The sequence below is a fragment of the Melanaphis sacchari genome, unplaced genomic scaffold (assembly GCF_002803265.2).
Source record: "Melanaphis sacchari strain LSU unplaced genomic scaffold, SCAv2.0 Contig7_pilon_pilon, whole genome shotgun sequence".
Lineage (NCBI taxonomy): Eukaryota > Metazoa > Arthropoda > Insecta > Hemiptera > Aphididae > Melanaphis > Melanaphis sacchari.
In genome coordinates, this window is record NW_020271560.1 from 2,855,580 (window position 1) to 2,878,552 (window position 22,973).

At 27.3% G+C, this 22,973-nt stretch overlaps 1 protein-coding gene across 2 annotated transcripts in view; it reads left to right on the forward strand.

Moving 5' to 3' along the window:
- The first annotated feature begins 255 nt into the window (after positions 1 to 255).
- Positions 256 to 22,973, forward strand: part of LOC112601871 — a 28,252-nt gene continuing 5,534 nt past the window's right edge. The window contains exons 1-2 of one of the 2 annotated variants that reach the window (XM_025349726.1): positions 256 to 539; positions 22,222 to 22,465. In XM_025349726.1, the coding sequence (XP_025205511.1) occupies positions 22,223 to 22,465 (243 nt within the window). In that variant the 5' untranslated portion in view covers positions 256 to 539; position 22,222. Of the gene's footprint in view, positions 540 to 19,270; positions 19,352 to 22,221; positions 22,466 to 22,973 lie in introns of those variants that run through there. The other variant, XM_025349727.1, reaches the window with a different exon arrangement.

Below are 22,973 nucleotides of genomic sequence, written 5' to 3' on the forward strand. Positions count from 1 at the left end.
TCGTCATTTCCGGTGTCGCCATCTTCACTCGACTGCTGTGGACCACCGGAACACCGGACACGCGCCGCGTCCGTCGAATGTGCCTCGCAGATGGCGCTAGACGATACACTGTGTGATAACGACCGTAACCACGTTCGTGGTCGGGTGGGTTTTCCACTCCCACCGTAACCGTACACCGACCGAGTGTTCGCATTTACGAGAGACGGTGTGCTTGTGCGTGCGTACCCGTGGTAACCCGTTAGTAGACGATGTAGATCAGGTGTAAAAGCACTGTAAACGCTGTTGCCTCTGTTATTGTTATTGTAACCGTTGATATCATAATAATATACAATATAATTTTATAATAATATAATAGGTTATTTACAATCGTTTTTTGTTTAGTTTTATAGTTATTTTTATAAATTATTCGATTATTACAGTGAACGCGGTCCGCGTGTATTTCCGAATTTCCGTGCAGTATTGCCTACATATCGTTAATCATGCTCCCGTCGAAAGTCTGACGTGCAGTGGTGTATTTATATACATACAACGGTTTTATAGTAAGTACACGCAAAGAAGTATAATATAATTCACTTAACATATTATAATAGTATATATAGCTATATATTAAAATACTATCAATACACGCACACGTCATTAGACCGAGTTTTACAATCGATAGGGCGCCGTGCTAAAACTTAACTTTGTCAAAGGAAACGCACAAACGATTGATGTACAATCGAGTCAATTGCGAAGACGACGACCCATCAACGTTGATGATGTCGTATTTTATGTTTTCGTATCACAATAATTCACAATGCCATAATACGTATATATTAAAGTATCTAAATATTTACATTTGTAGCGGTCGTATACAATAACATTATACATCGACTCTGCATGTACCCTCACAAATTACGCAACAGTGAACTAACCAACAACAACAATAAATAATAATACTTGGAGGGCAGTATCGATTTTTGTAACCCCATATATTATTGTTGTAATACATGGTGTTTTAACTATGCGTGCATAATATATTATGTTATCATTGTTATTTGTTATAAATTATAATATGTGTGTGTGTGTATGGATACATGGAGCACCTGCAGCCTTTCGATATTAATATAATATTAGTAACGATCGCCTGAAGTATATCTGTGATCTAATTTTCGAGGCCGATACGCGTGTTGTGTTTGACCGTCAATTTTCGCGCCGACATCATCGAATCATTTTAATATTATAATATAGTCGCATAGGTTGACTTGCGCGTATTGTTCCAAAGCCCACGTTATATTAATATTGAAGATGTTTTTGTGATAGTAAAAATATTTCGTATGCTGTGAATGTGCAATATACAACTTAATAGTAGGTTATATTACTTAAATGATACAGTACAAACGTTTGACAAAATAAGTGTAGGCCATATTATAATGTTGTCATATTAATTTACTGTGAAGTATTTTGAAACTTAGTTATTATATTTTACAATATTATTTACTAATCATCAAACCTTAAAAACTAAATAACATATAAATAATAAAATACCTATTATTTAAAATATGAGTTTTTACGATGCATTTTCTTAAAATGAGCGATTGCTATTTAATAGAGATTTATTATTAAAAGATGATTAATTACACATCAGGTGAAGTAACTTCAGTTAAGCTCGCACAGATATTATAAGACAGGATATGTTATTCAGTGACATGATTGTTATTAAAAATAATTAATTTTTATATCAATTAGCAATTCCATGTCAAATTCAATCAAAGAAAAACAAACGTGAGTTAAATAAAACATTTTCACCATGACTGCTTGAAGTATAATTTGTACTTATAACTTATAAGAAAATATTTATAATAATATACGTAATGTAATGCTTTTACGTGTATGTTACTTATTCTTTGCACAGTAAAATACTGTATCTAATTTCCAATGGCATACACACAATTATTTTTATCTTCTAAGTTTGTTCGGTTGCAAAGGAAAAATAATTAATTAGTTACATTAAAATATAAATTGTAAGTTAATAGAGAGATAATATTACTATCATACTATCATTGATTTTCTTTGATATAAAATGTATATTCTAAAATCAATGATATTATTAAAGATAATTAGAATAAATTTAATATAAATGGCATAACTATTTAGCGATTTTTAGACGAAATTCAAATGCATTAATTTCGTGAAATATTTGAATAGGTACGACTATTTTTTGGCAGATTATACATATTATTCAAATTGTATAAATTAAGTGCAATCAATTTATAACTAAAATATTAAATTAGGGTATAAACAACAAATTAAGCTGTATCAATCTTATGATATCAATAATTAGTTTACACTATGAGTCAAAGTATATGTCACTTAACACTTATTTTAGGGATTCCTATAAAATATTTGTAATAATTGTTTTAACATTAATCTGGACAAGTAGCTCAAAATGTAGTTATAACCAGCACGATTTGAAGATAATTTTATAAAGAAATATTTTAACCTTAAATCATTCGAAACCTTGCATTATTTCTAAAAGTAAATATTTAATTTGTCAATGAACAAACATTTTCAATTCTATCATTAGAACTAAATTACTTATAATAATTTAAAGCTTTAAATATGCTTAAACTTTTTCTTGGTTCTTCAGAAAAGTAAGATTTGGAACAACAAACAGCCTTTTAAATGTCAAATTATAAATTATTATGTGTAACTAATGCATCATTATTACGATTATTCATTACTATTAAATTGTGTTGGTCCTAACTATTGATAACTAAATATTAGATTTAAATTGCGGAGACAGTGGTTATTAAGAACTATGTGTTTGTTAAAAGTCTTCAATTAGTTATCTCCATAGTAAATAATAAAATAATAATGATTAAAAAATGTTTTATGTTTCTCTGTGCTCAATAAATCCAGGTCTTCGAAATAAAAATGTATTCTAACAATAGTAACGAAACCGTATGAAGAGGTGGCAACAAAGAATATTACATAAGATAACTGATTTCTTTTCATGCATGAATAGTGTATTTATAAAAGTTACAGTAATATTCTGGCGAAAATATCGGTTTTAGTATTACCTCTGTTTTTATATACTCTGAGGATTCTTATAAACCATTTAAGATTTTATTTATAATGAATATGTTGCCAGGTAAAAATATTTTTCTATATATAGACTAATATACAATGTATTATGCAAAGTTTTATAATTACAGTCGACATAGAACTTAGGTACTACATGTATAGTAAATATCAATGACAAGATATTGATTATTATATACTCAAAGTTTCTTCATTTAATTAATAAAAACTGAATAATAAATAATCTATAACAATATAAAACGTAGTAGATTAATTTTTTTTTTTTAATCCAATAGATATTATACATGCCGATGTCCATGACCTTCGCTCGTGTGAAAAGTTTTGTTTAAGTAGATTTGGGTTACTTAAGGTTTTTTCTTTCTTTTCTACTTTATTATTATTTTGTATCTGGAATAATAAAATCACTAAAATTACAGATAAACGATGAAAAACTTATTGTATATCTAAACAATATGTTTTACTTATTATCTTCTATGATGCATAATAATTTATACTTAAGTTAGTGTTATATCTATTTAATATTTTAATATTATATTACTTCACTACTTAATTACCTATTTTTTAACACGGAGTTGTTATAATAAACTTTTGTGATCTAAATGATGTGTATGTAGTATACGTACAATATATTGCTTATCGACGTCTAATAATAGGTGCTCATTCGATTTACCATAAAAACGATTTGTATACATTTTTCAACAATCGCACAAACCACGACAATTATTAATATATTTATATAATATATTTAAACTTATATATTCAAATGATGAAAGCGTGTATTAAATATGCGGCCCATATTAAGATTTAATTCTGCAACTGTTGTTAGCCGTGAAATGTTCGCACTATTTTTCATCATCCAAATCGTGTTGGTTAACCGATAAAAAGTATAAAGTAATATTATATATAAATGCCTCAAAATTTGCCGTATCTAATATATTTTATATTATAACATAAATTGGCCTTAAATAGCCGTCTCGAAATGTTGATTAAGAAGATTTTTGTCACATCATATTCCATTATACTTTCTACAAGTGTCGGAAAAATTGTCCCGTTAATAATTTTATCAGATTAACATTCGAGTTCGTTGTTTGCTATACTGTTTATTTGTGTGAAATAAGGATTTGTCGTTTATAGTTTTGTATAGCTAAAATAGTGTTTTTACAAATTAAATTTCTAAAATAATAGATAGGAAAATAAAAATTACCATGTTGATAATACAATGCTCTAAATAAATAGAAAACAAATTTCATACCTACTAAATGAATAATACTGTATTTGTGTTGAGATCTTTGTATTTTATAGAGGTACACAAAAGAAATAGGTTATGGCGCCCAGTTGGACTATGATGAAACGAAATATAAATCACGATCTTGTAATTAGGTGCACTAGGTCATGTTTTGCACGAAACGAGAGTGTAAACATCGATTTTCGTTATTTTGTTCATACGAATGGGTTTTAACTTTACGCCAGACATTCGTAGAGACAATGCCCTATAAAAAAATGAAACCTAACTAACAATATTATATTTGTTAATTTTGTATTACATACGTAGTTTTCAACATATGCCTATAATAGTGACTACACAATACCGTATTGATACGTACAATATAATATTATACAGTAAGTAATAGTAATTTAAACTAAAACAATGTGCGTATACAACGCGCGTTATATCATACGTGTTTCATAAAAAAATGTTGATGAAAACAAACTCCCAGGGATATTTTTTAATGTAATATTATATAACATAAATTTGAAAAAAAATTTAAACAATAGAATGGTAATTTAATTAGCAAAAAATAAAGACTCGTGCACGTGTGCTCATCATGTATAATACAGTTTCCAAATATCAAAATGTATTTTACGTGGTTGGCGTTATTTATGCATATATAATATAATAATATTAAAAATCTAGTGTCTAAAAAAATATGATTAATGCGAACTATTCCAATTATATACTTATATATAAAAAGCTAATAACATATTGTAGGAATACCAATTAAGCTATTGAAAATAAACTATTACTAGTATTATGAGCATAGTCGTAAACTGCGCCCTAATGACCTTTTTTATTGTAAGCTATGCTCGAAATGTTATCTATGTTAAAAAGGTATAATGTAAACTGCGCCTGAACTTTTATTTATGTTAAAAAAGTGTATTATAAACTGTGCTTAACAACTTAAGCTGTGCCTCGTTTGTAAAATATACAAAACTTTTGACTTATTAAAATCTCTATGATTGTGCACTTAATCAACTATATCTCAGAAATTTTATTTTCGTCTAGAAACACCAACACGTTATCGAATAACTATTGCATTTTAAAACAAAAAAAAATCGTGAAAAGTTACAAAATTTAATCAATAAATATAATAGTGGTCAAACTCCAATTCATGAATATACCTATAACAACAATTTGTTATTATTTGCAATATTTGTTATATTTATAATCATATATTTTTTTTTTTTTTATATTCTTAATTTTATTTAAATTATTCATATTATATGGTTGTAAGGAATGAAGTATACGTGAAAAATAATTTTGCAAAAATTTATTTTTAAAATTTTACCCGGGTGCAGTTTACATGTCACCTTTTTACACTTGACAAAAACTCGGGCACAATTTACATGAGTGATTTTGGGTTAATCTGTATTTTGAGTGCATTTTACAATCACCGAGTATCATTACTGTACGTATTATTATTTTTCAAAGTATCACATCTATGTAGAAAATAGATGATTATATATTTATATATATATATTATATTTACACGTACATTATAGTATTATACTATTGCGGTTACAATGACGGTTTTCCTTCTTAGTTTTTTCCGTCCCATGATTTTGTTCACTAGATGCATATATATGTCTATTATTATTGCGACAAGAGAAGAAAACGGGAAGATTCTGCAATTGATTTATTAAATTATTATTATTATTATTATTATTATTATTATTATATTATCATCATTATATGATGCGTACAACACGTCTTTACGCGGAATCGTTTCACGGTGTGTTGGCGTTGGACGAAAATTGCACACAATTACAACACTATAGGTATATATTTTCAACGTAAATAGCTGTCGTCACGATAATTTTATACCCCGATGACCGCGTGGAATAAACTACGTCTTCACCGTCAGATCGTATCGACTGTTTTAGTGTCGTGTAGATTATATATAAAATGTCTATACAGAGTGATTCACTAAGCCAACTCATCCCATTTCTTTTTCTTAAACAATATTTAGTTATTTAAAATTTATTTTTTGAAATTTTTAAATATACTTGTAAACCATATTTTTATTTTTTTGTATTATTCAAGGAGTGTTTTTTATAATATAAATTGTCGTTTTCAAACAAGAATTACACGTAAATTAAACTTTAAATAACTCAATAGATATTTCATTTTTTTTTTTTTTTTTTGTAATTGAGATGTGCTAATTCAAATTTTAACTCAAACGAGTAGTTTCTGACTTATTAAACTTTTTTCACCTACCAAAGGATATTATAATAGCCATGATACTAACTCAAGCGTTGGGCTATGGTTATATCTTATATGTACAATTTATTTAAATACAATAGATACATTTTAATATATCAATTAAAAAGAAAACAATCTGTAGTATAAAAAATTCATGGTTCATTGAATCTCTTACTTATTTTTTTCATAAATAATATATAATAATATATTAAATGTTATATACGTTTACATAAAATATAATGTAATATAATATGGTCTTTATCCTTAGTATATACTTTTCAATAAAGTCGGGAATGTTTTGTTACAAATTTTGATTGAGACCTTAGTATTAAATTTTTTTTTTTTTTTAAATCATGTACTAAAGAATTTAAAGTATATATGAATGATTTTGTTTAACAAATACTAGTTTGTATCACACTATCATCATATGCATACCAATAGTATAAAAAGTCTCTGTAATTATTTTTAAAGTACGATATATTTAATATTAGTATTTATCTTTAAGTATAATTAAAATGTAAAAACCAGATTTTGAATTTGAATTCAGGTTTTGAATTTTCAGATATTTTTGTAAAATTATTAAAAAGGAGGGGTGAGAAATGAACATACTTGATGAATCATCAGTGTATGTATTATACAAACATACATACATATATTGCTACGTTACGGGTAACACTCAACTTTAAGCATAGTCTACACATTGAAACTTGTCCTGATTACTAGAGCCAATCAAGCTCAAACGCACAAAAAATCCTCTGATCATGGCAATTTAATTCAATATTATTCTAATAAAACTGAATAACATAACCATCCGTGGGTAATCTTTATTCTTGATTAGAGAAATCAATAGGAATGTATATTTTAATAATTTTGTTTTTGATATTGTCCGGACTGATGTTTAATAATCTTTACGTATTATTATCATTTATCACTCAAAATCCATATAACTTATTTATAATTTATTACAATACATGATATTACATATTATATTATATATACACTAAAAATAAGTAGTTTTAAAGTCATCGGTTATAACGTTCCCGTAAATCTGATTAAACTTATTCACACATGTGCTATAATATAAAAATGTCTCGTTTAAATTAAGTTTTATCATAGTATACAAAAAAAATGTATAGGTTATTAGTTAACTTTTTAAAATTTCATTTTATAAAATTAGTTTAAGAGTATAATGAAGTATAAGAAGCCTTGGACTTTTATAATAATAGATTAAAATATAAATTGAATGTAGAATAGTTACCTCTCAGCAAAAAGAAAAGTTAATTTAAATCCATTAATAATATACATATGTACATTAACTGTTTAAACCAGTTAACGTTGCTAATTATTTCTAAGAAATTGATACTAAACCAGGGACACTGTAGAATTGTTAGGTAGTCAAATTTAAAATCTAAGTATTAGCAGGTTCCTCCACATTATCAATTAGAAGTTTGCATGACAGTAGTCTGTCATAAACCATGACATAATTATATAGATATTAAAAATAAGCCTAATAAAATTATAATTTTGTACTACACAGTAGTTTTAATGTCGATAGAAATAGTAATAGTTTTCATACATATTTATTGGTGTACTGTAGGTCACAGTTGCAAAAAAATGAGAAGGATCACTATCCTAGTACTGTAGCACACATCCCCCAAAATAATCGCAGTAGGTACCTGCCATATAAAAATTATAATCGAAAATCGAGTAAAATAGTTTAATAATTACTTAAAATGATATGTCTTCCTAAGAGTAGTTGAGGTGTTATATATAATGTACTAAAATAAGCGTTGTATAACGCGTTTTGCATATGAAATAAACGGAAGATAATTACTATGCTATCTTTGAATTTCTCTCTTATAATAGTATTATTATGATATTGTTCGGTTTTTTTTTTTTTACTTCCTTGGACACACTTGGTGACATTTAGACAAGCAGTTTAACTAGTCATCTTGTAATATTAACTGCCAATTTATTTCGTAAGAACGTACGGTGTCTTCTTTAGTTCTTCCTGTACAATTAAGAATAATGAATCGTTTTTGTTTTTTATTTTATTTTTTTTATTTTTTCGGAATCTTAGTAAAATGACCACGATAACCGAGCATATATGCCGGTTCCACTAACCACTGCGATCGATGTCTTGTAACGGATATATTATATAGAAAAAATAAAATGATTCCAGTCTATTGAATAACCGCTTCCGGCGAGCCTGTTATGAACGCGCGTGGAATCGTAGGGCAACGCAAATACATATATTATATTATTATCATCATCTACAAGCAGGACGATAGCGCAGCACTCGGCAGTAGTATGAGTCTGGTTTCTCTACGCACGCGATACCGCCGAGACTTTCCATTATTCTTCATAATTTTTTTTATTATTATTATTTATTTACGAGAAAAACAACAAAATAATATACTGTTATGTTCTCCTTTGCCCGTAGAACGACTGCTTTTACAGCTGGTATCAAGACCGGTTTCCTTGCAATCCGATAGAAAACAATAATATACTTGCCTATAATAGGTAAAGTAGTGTACGAGTGTAGAGTTATATTTCTACGCAAACGATATGGATAATTTTTCTGATACCTCCTTCACGTGTACGTTTGCACCAGATTTTTTTGTATCATTACGTTGCAATTATAATGAACTTGGTGCGACTTGATTTCGACTTGTACCCGAAAAATTTGCTAACACATGTAAAAAAGTATCACATGAGGTATAACACTCTTGTACATAACTGGGACGGCAGCTGCAGTTTAATATGTATTTTAATGTTTTGAATTATCTATTATTATATACAAATTAACTTTATATGGTTAATATATAACTCTAAAATTTGCTGATTTTTATCTATTATATAGTATCACATTACTATAATAGTACTATAGAGTTATGTTTATCCTAAAAAAATAATTTAGTTAAAAAACTTGATTTCAAATTATCATAAATTGAGTGCTTTGAAAAAATATTTTTAGTACTAGATATTATACTAGCTAGAAGTCACTTAATACTATGAGCATAAATTACATATGTATTATACTTGATACTATGATATTTACATTTTACTTATCTGTGCGAATTCACAGTATATTCAAATATACATCTCATTATTATATTCATATTGCATAGTAAAGTGTATACTGTATAATGAATATCAAATTTTGGAATAAAATAACTTTCAAATTAATGGAAAGGAAAAAATACTACCAACTCAAATTTTATCCATTATATTATTATCATTGATTATTACGTTCAGTGTTAATGTCGTATATTAGTTAAAAATAATATATAGGTATACATATAATGGTACTTTAATATATTATAATAATACGGTTATTAAAATGACGCCGCGAATCTGTAAACGAAACGTACCTATTCGATTGCCGTCAAACAGAAAGTATTATAGCAACATAATATTATAATAGAATAGATAGCGGAACGGTAAGCGTTAAACAACAATCTAACCTTGGCATTGATAATGAGTAAAGACTAATAATAATACTTTTGTGTAATAATCAAAATTATTGTGCCATTTTTTTTTTTTTTAATTTCCATGCTATAATAATATAAACTATGCTAATTTTCCTAAACGACAACTTAACTCTCCTAACATTATTATATTTTAATACTTGATAAATCCTAACCGGTCTATGATGGAGTACAGCAGGTTAACCCGTATGTATAGGTATAGGTAGTGTTATTAAACTTCAGTCAATCTCTAGTGCAGTACTAGAAAAAGGCAATAAGTAACCACTGCAGCTCCTTTTTAAGTTATGAAACAGTTTATATTATTAGACAATTGTACGTTGTACAAACCAACCTAACTGTTGAATACTTTAATAACAACATTTTTTAACATGAAATCCACACTTTAGTCCGCATTAAGATGCTTTTAATGAGTATAAGTATAATAATACATTTATCTAATCTAATACGAATAATATACTTGAATTTTTACAAGCACAAAACTAACCGTTTTTCTAGTATACACCTAAATTTCTTAGGTCATTTGAGAAATAAGTTTTCTCACGAAAATCCTGGACTCTTTGCAAAGGGACCGTCCGTTTCAAGTTATTCATTTTTCCCGTAAACAGCCTACAACTTTTTGACCCTTTAACTATGTAAATTATATTTAAACCAACAGCAGTTAAGTTAAAACCTTTAAAAATATAATTTTAAAATTAAAAATAATTATGAAATGCACACTGTGGTATAAGGTATTTTATCACAAAAAAAAAAAAACTTTAAAACTAAATAAAATAATATTATTTTTATTTATCATAATAATTTTAATTATAACTATTATTATTCAAAGATGTAATTATATTATAATATACATATATATATAAACCTATATATAATATGAGGTATAAATAATACATAATAAAATAAATCAAATATTGTATCTTGCAATATGCATTTCATATTTTTCGAAAAATTTTAAAATTGTATGTCTCAAAGGCCTGACTAGTAGTCTATATGCAAAGAGCCTAAACAGTTGAAGGATATTTGGAAAATAAATAATTATTCTAAGCAGTCTGCACCCATTACGAAAAGCTTAAAGTTTTTACAGAAAGGTTAATTTGCAAGTATATTCCTAATGATTACTATATCTATAATACACTATTTGTTTATAGCATTGTTATTATATAATGTATAATAGTGATTAAAAGTTTCAAAAAACCAAAACAAAATTACATTAAATCGTTATCATTGTGAATGAATATAGATAAAACTTTCATTTTAAGTTTGAAATTTAAATTTAATAGCCAGGAGTTTAAAATTTTAACTACCTTACAGAATATAGGTCTGATATATTTTACAAATATAACATTAATGCGTATACATATACATACGTACCATTTTTATTGTTGTCCAAAATACGTAAATACATATATATATATATATATATATATATATATATATTTAATCTACATGAATTGTATACACTCTGACACACAACAGAAATAACAGTCTTGAGTAATAGTAAACGGAATTAGAAAATTACTAACACAATAAAATAATAAAGATAATAATATGCATAAAGTCCGTTTTGGCAATTAAGCGCACTACGTTATTACTGCACTCAATGAGTTCGGTATAATAAAATAATATGCGAATGTATGATGTTCCAATCTCAGCAAAATTAATAATATTAAAAAAATAAAATAAAATAATGCGGTTGTTAGCATCGTTTGATTATCATTAACGGTTATATTAGTTTACACTGATGAAATGAGGTTTCTGGTAGAATAATAATGATGTTATAATAATATCTATACCTATTGTGTCCATTTCTTATTCTACAGAAATAAATAATAAATCTTCACTTGTGTATTCACCCCAATAGTTAAAAATAATTTTTATCGCATTATAAATATTATAAATTTTCTAGTTATAAATTATTATAATTACATATATTTGATGAATACATTCTTGTTTTAGGTTAATTAGAGTTAAATTTATTTCATAGAAATTGTTTATAAAACTAAATTTTTTTTTTTAAGAATTACGTAATCACATTTATTATAAAAAATCTAAAATCTACGTTCCTATAGCTCCTATACATAACTGATTGATTACTCAATTATAAATAACACATTTTAAAATTAATTATTTCCATTATGTTTTTTTTTTTTTTTTTTTGTAGTTTTAAAAATTAAATGTAAACACGTTATATTTTACAAACAATTATGATCAAATGTATTTATACATAAAAATTGTATAATATATCATATTTTCAACATAAAATATTTATGTATGTAATAGTTTGTAAGAATTTTCTAGCAAAATTTGTTATAACTTATAAATCATTATAATTCGTTCAACCAACTTTTAAACGTTAGTGCATGAATTTAATTTTTACTATGAAATATTTATACATTTGTTTTTTTATTTATTTGTATTTTTTTTTGTACAAGATATGTATACGTTTTTATAGTAAAATTTCTGATTAAAATAATAATAATACAATGTAATATATCTATATGTCGTTATTCAACCTCGGTCGACAATATTGCAGCAGTTGGCGCCTTTGTGGTCATAATAATAACTATAATTTTGACCATTATTATTATTGCGTATACTTAATATTATTATTGCTGTTACGATAACGCGTTTAGTTGGTATAGTTGTTGAGTTTGACAATATATTATGCGGCTCTATATTATTGTATACGAGTGTCATGATTACATGATTCATTCTGATATCGCAGTCGGGGAAAAGTTAGTTGGCGCTAACTCCGTAAAAATAAAAAATAAATCTAATGGCTAAAAGCATGGCGCACTGCAGCTAAAACGAAGTGTCCAATTATTATTTTAGAACGCTTTTCGAACAAACGGATTTCGATTCATATGTGCTCTTTATGTAGTACAATAATACCATATTATAGGTAAATAATAGATACTAGATATAAGTTCTAATTTACAATAACACCATCTTGCACGGTAAATATCATTTTATTCATTCACATTACATATTTACATTATATCCATCAACGAGTCAAACGAGTGAACATTTTACTAGCTTAACACGTGTCATATATCTAATATTAATTTTAAATAGTAGATAATCTTGTAATCATACAAAGTACATAGGCTTATTCTTGTCATTATAATTATTAGTAACAAGTGATTAATCCATAGTACACATCCGACTACTGGTTTTGAAATACAGGTTTGTACGACACAAATCATATTATCAAGAATATTTTTACAAATTACAATGGTTTATAATGCACTCTGAAATAAAATCGGAAAATATAATTCTCATAGCGGTGGATTACGTCTTTAGTTGTGATTATAAGAATTATATATATATAATTTTTTTTTTTTTGTTATTTCCTCGATAATTTTATAACAACATCGAAAATCGTATTTGTGAGTTAAGATACCGTGGTGTTTGCAAAGATTTCAGAAAAAAAGAAAGAACAGAAAACCGTTTTTACTATACGGTACTTGCGTGTATCATTACTATTATTATTTTTATTATTACTACTACGTGAACAGCAATGTAATAATAATTACAGTCGACCGGTTTCTCATAAATGGTTTTAATTAAAACGCGTTAATGCTCATAATATTATTATGGTACAGTGAAATTGCAACGGTTATCAATCTCGAGTTTTTTTTTTTTTTTACCATCTGTAAGTATGCATATTATACCATGTATATTAAACTATCCATATTTATATTTTATTTGCTATTATAAAATATCGCGCGTATAGCTTGTATTACTATGTCCTCAGTCCAAACTTGGTGAAAACCTCCAAGTTACTACCACCACCACCACCACCACCACCTACAGTATGACAACGGAATATTATATTATAATGTAATCGACGTGATTCCGGTACACGAGATCCAGCCGATTGTAATTATTATTCAAACATCGAGTTCCGTCGAAGTTTTGCATCAAACGTAATGTTATACGTATAGAAAGTCGTCCGGCGACCGGCGAAGCTGAAAATCGTTCGATTCGTGGCAAAAATAACGGCGACTGTAACAATATATACTTATATACTTGAGTAATATGCCACTAAGAATATTCCATAAGGAACAGTCACAGGAACAATACAAATTTCGGAAATATTTTTAGAGCCAATGGGAATATATTTAAAAAAAAATAAAATAAAATAATTTATACAAACACGATAATACCTTTTATAGCTGGAGAAACTCTATTTTATTTTACATAAATTAAAATCTAGTTTTTATACTGACGTCTGAAAACTGTCATTTAAGTATATAAGTTGAATTATTTTTGTATAATTATATGTCGTATGTAATATATTTTTGTTTTTGGTATCATCAACCTATAATAAACCTTAAACTATAAATATTCAAACATAAGAACAATTAAATATTGTAATTTTCTTCAGAAACTTCCAGTTTTTGGAATGTTAGAAAAAGTGCTAATTACTACTTAAATACGTATTACACATAAACATTATAGTATATTGCATAGGGCAAAAGCGGATTTTTTGACCCCGTCTTAGATTTTTTTTTTTTTGCCTGATCGCAAAATATTTACTAGACCGGGTCAATATCAATATTTTTTTTTTCAATAATCAACAAATAACTGATTGGTCGAAATGAATCCACTAATCTGCAGTATATCTATAGATTACCGAGCTTAAAGTGGACCGATATCGTCTGTAAGACACATTAGAGGAGTGGGGAATCAAAACGTTTGAAGACAGAGTCGTCATAATACCATTAATTTAGTAAAGTCTTTTTTGGTACGGCATTCGTGGTTTTTTTTACTGGTAGATCTTAATATTAGGCCATATGTCTATGTTATGAATGTTATGATATATCATTTGAATAATAAGATTAAATTGTTTTGGGTAACCAATTAATCAGCAGAATCGAAGTGTTTGTGATTGTTTTACGAAAATCTATTAAACATGTACTCAAAAGGAAGAACATATATAGATACTCATACAACTAACTATCGGTTATCTTACAAGCATTGTCGGGTAAATCAACCGCTTTTAACTATGATCCTTTCAATGCCATTCATAACGGGTAAAAAAATCGTAAGACACGACACCACTTTTGCAGCAATTGCAGCTTTCCTATAGAAATACGTCTGTAGATAAATGCGAATTGCGTGAACATAATAATAAAGTTTCCACTTCTTCCGCCATCGCTGACGCCACGGCCAGCGCGTTGTTACAAATGGCATACAATGTAATGTTATAAATTATTCAACATAATGAATACTAACAGTGCTAAAGACAAAATGATTAAAATAATAAACCGTATTTTATGTGAATTTTCGCCAAATTAGAATTCAGTTTAAAAAAATTAACATTTATATATATTTATTTATTTTATTGATTTTTAACTGAAAATCTCCAAAATAGTTTATGAATAAATAATATCATAGGACATAGCAGGATTTAATTTTGTTGTTAATATTTTTTTTTTTTTTAATTTAAATTGTTTAATATAATCAGTAGTTGGGGTCAAATAATGAATATTAGCAGTCAATAAATATGACAAATCATTAGTCGATAATGGTTATACTATTAGTATGCATTTTATAAATATTAATTATTGAATTAAATGGTATATAATTATATAACACCTAACGACTAACATTAAAAGTTTATAAAATCATGTTGGATTATAGGTATATCAGACATACACGATTGCGGTGAAAACTTATTTTATTTCGTCCATATCCGCTAATACCGATTTTCATTTAATTTTTTTAACACTAAAAGTATTAAAAATAAAATAAAATAAAACATGTATACTATGTTATTTGTTAGTTGACCTACGTTTTGTTTTCTGTGTCTACATAATATATTTTTATGTTACGCTTTTTAGAACTTGCACGGTTATTTAAATTTTTTGAATAAATTAGGTGCGCGCGTTTTGTCTAAATCCGTTTTGACTTTCCAGTACTTGATTCTACATGATGTTTAACTTAAATAAAAATGAAAATTATCTTTAAATTACAATATTATTATTATTATGAAATACACGCGGCGCTGTTACGATTATTCCATGATTTTCCCTCCAAATAATATAAATCACTCATACGACTATGGAGGTACCTTCTCACTGCACGTTGCATTTCGATGACACCAAAGTTTTGCATGTGTATTTTGTGTATATTTATATATAAATATTTAGTTAAAATATCATTATATTATTTTCTTCTTTGTTTGAGCCGACCTACATTCGTAACTTTGTAACACGAAATCAGTAAATAATAATTTACGAGTGAAGGGGAACGCGCTCTGTGAGTGTGTGTATGTCTGTGTGTGTAACGGTTCACGATTTTCAGCGAATGTTTTTAATACGGACCTTGGAAACAACGGCCCGTACACGGCACACGACGAGTCTAACGCGAAGTTCGAAAAAAAAAACAATCTTCGCTGCGGAAAATCACCTATGTCTCCAAATAATTACGCATACGTATATGTGTCTTTTTGTCTGGCATAATATTTTTACTATTCTAGTATTGTAGTAATTGCCCGTTAATAATACCATACGCACAAAGAATAAATGTCGATATATACGAGTATTGTATAATATAATATATACGAAATAGTTTATTGTTTGACCAATTCGTGGAGAACTTCAATAATAATAACAAAAACATGAGTAGAACACTGAGAGCCAAGTTATTAGTATATTGTGAAAATTGAACTATTGCTAACTTCTTAAAGGGAGTGATACATCGATTTATGTCAAAAATATTTTTCATTTAAAATAAAATATTATCTTCTTACCAATAATAGTAATAACATATTAAATTTAAAGAAACTGTCTTAAATTAATATTGTCTTAACAACCAATCACTTAAATATTTTCTTTTAATTGTACAAGAATATTGTATAAGTATTTTCATATGTCAGGAAGGCAGGAAAATATAATATACATTGTATTGTTTAATGTTTAATGTTTAATAATATGAATAATAAGAAAACTCTTACTTATTTTCTTCGCAAATTACGACAACCTTATTTTATTTTCAATTTTCAAAGACCCATTGTCATATTACTATTATTATATTGTTATATGATTTACTCGAGTGTTAACATAGATCGGCCACGAACATCTATCATCCTCAATTTCTCATCATAGCTATATTACTCGATTTAACAATTCCTCACGCTTAACTGAAATCCAGGTCAAAATATTTTTATAGATTAACATTTTTAGTAAACTATAAACTTTTTATTCATCTTCTGTCATACAAACTTTGATTTTTTTTTTCAAGAACTCCTGTTTGAGATTCCTTAGTTTTTATAATATAAGTATACGAAAAAAATTATTAATAAACAAAAAACCAAATTCTTTTGTAATGCAGAGTTTTATTATAAATATTTCAATTCAAATTCAAATGTAATTTAATCTGCATTAAATATATATATATATATATATATATATATTTGTTTAAGTTAATTATGAAGAACTTTTTTTTATGTATTTACGTGAGAATTTCTTTTCAAACCTCATTATAAATTATTTTTTTTTGTTTTGCATCATTTTCATAAGATGTTTTCTTGTTGTATTCTTATATTACTGTTAATGTCTTTAAATTGTCATTTGTTGTATAGTTTCTCACGTTTATAATAAAAATAAATGAAATCAGTATTCAACGAAAAAAAAAAAAACAGAAAACTCTTCTTAAACCAATGAGACCAAGTGCTCTGAATGTATCATTTAAAATTAAAATTTTTTTATTTTATGTACCTAATAATACAATTATTAATAGTCAGATATACATGATTAAATAAAATCGAAGATCGTGGCTACATTCAGGTTCTTTTGTGTACCAAATAAGAGTGTCTTGATTGTTGTTTCCCAACACATATCGTTTCAAAGAAAAACGTATGAATAAAATATAATAAAAATACAATTTCACGGAAGTATATTAAAATTTAATTATTTTACAAATCATTACACATGTATCATGATATAGATTTATAAATTTAAGTTTAAATCATAAAATTCAAAATTACATTTCTAACGGAACAATATTATATATAATATTTACAATTAGTAATTAATGACATAGTATGTATAAAAAGTTTTATAAGTTGAAAAGGTATAAATTGTATACAATAAATAAAAACAAATGTATAAATAAAAGCGAAATTTCTCTATTCTTAAGATTTTTCTTTTGAATTAAAATAATTTTTTGTTTAACTTTACTTTTCTTTTGAATGTGCTTTCTGTATATCTCTTTTTCTTTATCCTATGTATACAAATATGTAATATGAAATTGGGATGTTCATTTAGTTTCAATTATTTTCTATTATAATGTGATTTCATAAAAATAGGTTGGATAAATAATATGGTTTTATACGATATAATAATTACAAGAACTATAATACTCGTATTACTATTTTTACCATAATATCTAAGACATTTATTTTCAAATGTAGACAGAAATAAAATTAGAATAATTATTAGTATTTATATTTTATTTTATTTTTTTAGGTTAAGACTAAGGGTTTATTTTACTATTTTCAAGTTTGTTACATTCCTAAAATATAATCTTAAAACTTTGTGATTCAACATCTTATTTATTTTTAATGAGAAAAAACAACAATATTTTTCATGTCTGATATTCTTGATATTTGATTTACAATTTGTATTCAAATTATTAAAATCACTTTAAAAATGTACTATAATCTAGTAACTTGAAAGTCAAAAACATTATTATTACGATTAACAATTATTGCTATATCATAAGTGATAATTAATATCAGTATATAATATAGTATTTGTACATTTAATTTGTTAAATTTTAAAACGTAATATAAGTAAATTATATTATCCACAATGATAGCTTCTTTTTGTGGCGCCAGATCAAATATTACGCAATATACATATGTGAAACATAAATACAGATTTTATTTTTCAAATATTATGAACATGCAGCGTTTTTCGCGTTCTATGCAATCTGACAATCGGACATAGTATTATTATGTGGTGGCGTCGGCGCACGTATATAATAGACTTATGGACCAGCTATATTACATAATACAATAATACGCGACATTAAATCAATAACATATATGGAATGTTATTACTCAAATAGAGGTTTTCAGGTTTAGTAATCATTAATTTACCAATTTTTACCACAACTTACTTAAGATTGCCTACAACATTGACTATAATGGTTATTTTATTTAGGACATTGGGAAGTACTCATGTGTTTTTTATCGGAAGACGAAAAATCGTGTATCACCCGGAAGGCAAACACACATGCAAATAATATAGTATACTGCGACCGAGTTCGTATTCTGTTGTAGGTATAGTCATTTTCTTTTAATTTTTTTCGGATTCGTTCGTCAAATCATAAATTATAAAGAGGTATTTATATTATGCATTACTATAATTGTTTACACGTAAGTATAGGTAGTATATAATGTTATATTAAAAATAATACCTATTATATATATATATATACGTCGTTTATATAATATATATATTATGTGTGTATTTAGGCATACTTGACGACTTGATGGTCACATCGATTTAAATGTCAAGTCTTTTATATCCGGCCTGGCGTGTCCGTCTTGACCTAAATATATATTTTATGCATACATATTGTATGCATGTATTCCGATCTGTTTGTTGCCGCGATGTGCATGCACGACGATAATATTATTATAATACGTACACTGGGTGTACGTGTCCAAACGGCTAAATTCGTGATCCACGATCACCCATTTAGATGCATTAGGCAAAATAGTAGAACACTGCAAATACGTAGGTCGGTAGTAGGTACCAACTATAAATTATATACTCGATTCGCGTAACACTCGCGGGCCTAGCATAAAAACTTTTCCACAGTGTCATATATTATATGCTTTACTTCGAAAAGCAGCTATTAATTTTATATTAGGTATAGTGTCTTATAAGTTATAAGGTCCAATTTTATTTTCAACTAATATCTATCATAATTAGTTTTAAATGATAGGTAGTATTTTTTGTCGAGTTTAAGAATAATAATAACACCTAAGTATACTTAAGATCATTTTTAAACAGACGTATACATTTGTGAAAAGTTCCACATATTTAAAACCTTTTAAAACTATACTATCTAACTTTCATTTAATATGTGAGCCAAAATAACAGTAAAACAATTTTTAAGTCTTAAATTATAATTAAAATTATAATACTATATTGTGCGAGTCAATATATTGTGTTCTATATGACTGTATAATAAAATATTACATAGATGCGTTATCCGAATGACGAGTTCGCGTTTTCTTACAGCGCGGTCAACGTGACACGTCGATTTCCTTTTGATGTCCAAAGCCAATATCGAGGGCTTATATAATGTATCCTACGAGTGTGGTTTTGAAAGTGTGTGCTATTATGTATAATGATATTATAAAATAATATAATATATATGCCGTACACTGTGACCTTGAAATTACGACAATGAATAATTTTCTCTACGATATAACGTAGACGATTGTTCGTCCAATACGAAAAATAATACTATTAATACTATGTACATGTATGTATATGTTTGTGTGTGTAAAAAAAGTCCTAGTAATTTGGACGGTCGAAAAAAGAATTCCTGTTTTGTACATATTATACCATGAAGGCGGGATAGTTTTTTTCTTTTCATTTTGTGCACCATTAGTATAGATTGTTTCGGTTAGTTCCAATGCCATGGAAAAAAATAATAATAATAATAATAATAATAGCGCAATGCACTTTAACGATGTATTGCCGCGCTACCGATGGAATTCGATTATAATAATCGTCGGCGTTTTATTTAGATCCAAAATCGACGTGAAAAAAAAAACATCACTAGAGAAACGTCGAAAGCGAACAAAAAATGTACCGTAAAAATAAAATTACAGTTTTATTTGGAAAAAAAATAAAATGCACAAAACTCAAGATATTTTCGTCAAAAAGCTGTAGTTTTTAAGACCTAATTGAAGAATTCAAATTAAAACTAGAACAACCGCTAATTTATTCGATAAAAAATAGGACGTATATTTACATGTCATCGTAGTTGCAATTTAAGTTTCAGAAAACGTGACTAGGTTAGGTATACAGTATTGGTAATATGATATAAACTGTTCTCAACCTATACCAAATTGATATAGATTAAGATTCAGTGTATAATTCAAATTTCGAAGTATCTTCTTCATCAAAAATTAAGCTTATAGCTAATGCTTATTAGATATTATCCATCTATTTATTTGGTTTCTTATGAAATACAAAAGTTTATTTTAATATATTTCTAATAATCACACAACTGTATAAAAAAAAGAAATTATTTAAATGTAATTTTCTTATGATCCGTTAATCAAAACACACAATTTTATTACTCTTGAAACTATACGTAAGATAACTAATTAATTTGTTAGCGTCCACAAATCATTATCTAAGGAGATACTTCAACCTGACATTGCCCCTATTATCCCTATGTCTTATATGTCACTATATCGTAGTAAATTTAAAAGGTCATCAGAGGATAATCATATTATTGTGCGACGATCGTTCAGAACTTCATATTAATATGTATTAAAAAATATCTTGAAAATAATAAAAGTGAAATGTCTATAAATAACACATGTTAAAAAATATTTATCTATTTTAAAACTAAATACAGAATATCGCCCATTTCTTTAAATAAAAATCTCAAAATCGACCGAAAATTGTAATGTAACGCTTATCAATTAATGGATCTTCTCATTTTATGATAATTTATTATATAATATTGATAATATTACGATATATAGTGTGTAATAATATAATTATAATATTATAGCGTAATAACAGTAAGCGAGCACGCGCTTAACCGCGTTACGTCACTTATACGAGAAACCTCTGTACGGTGTTTGTTGGAGAACGCGCGCGCGCGCTAATTCGACAAAATATGGTCGTAGGTCGTATGACACTGCATTGCGGCTTATCGATTAACCAGTGTCTGTTATTACCGAGTCGTCTACATACACGAAGTACAGTGATAATAGTAATAATAAAATGAATACTATACTATTACTTGCCGTGTATACTTCTGTGCAATGATGGCATGCGCGCCGCGCGGCGGTCGTACTCGAACAACAGTTTATATTTCTATTATGTGCGCGCAATCGGTTATAAATGTCTTAAAATGCTTATATATTATCATATTTTCGTGGTTTCGTTTCAGAATGGGCACCTCAGAGGTACTGGAAGAATTTCCGCCGCCCACGGTCCCCGACGACGGGTGTCCACGGCGGCGGGAGCAGCAGCCGCAGGATCAGAATCATCAACGTGAAGACGAAAATGATATCCACGACGATGAAAATGTGCTGACCATCGAACAGGCTCGAGCCGTGATAAAACAGCTGCGAGACAGATGCCGGTTCCAGACGCACCAGACGCTATTGTGGAGGAGAAAAGCCAAAATACAGGTACCTATGTTGTACGATTTCATAAGACCGTTTCATAAGTCGCGGAAGTCATCCGCATATTATTTAGATTTTGAAATGTTGCAGAAAAATACAAGGAATAACTCGTCTGTACGAATACTGTATTAGTAGTCTTGTTCAATATCTAATCAGGTTCATCAATTTATTTACATATTTTAAATTACAAATCGATTTTTAAACACTAGAAATTAGGCGAACCACGTAATTTCAATATAACTCTCATTTTATGCACTGATAAATGCGTTATGTTGTATTCATTAAACAGATATCTAATAAACTGGTTAAGACACAATTGGTTGCGTTAGTTGTTACTTGTTTTGTGGCCGATCGAATAATTATTATTACTGCAACGTATGGTTAAGTCTAGAGATAAAAATAATAATAGATTTATTTAAAAAATAGTGAATTATTAAAGCTTTACAAATATTAAATTTACAAACATCAAATTTTTCGGAAATGTCTTTTTTTCTAGTCTATATTACAGCTATAC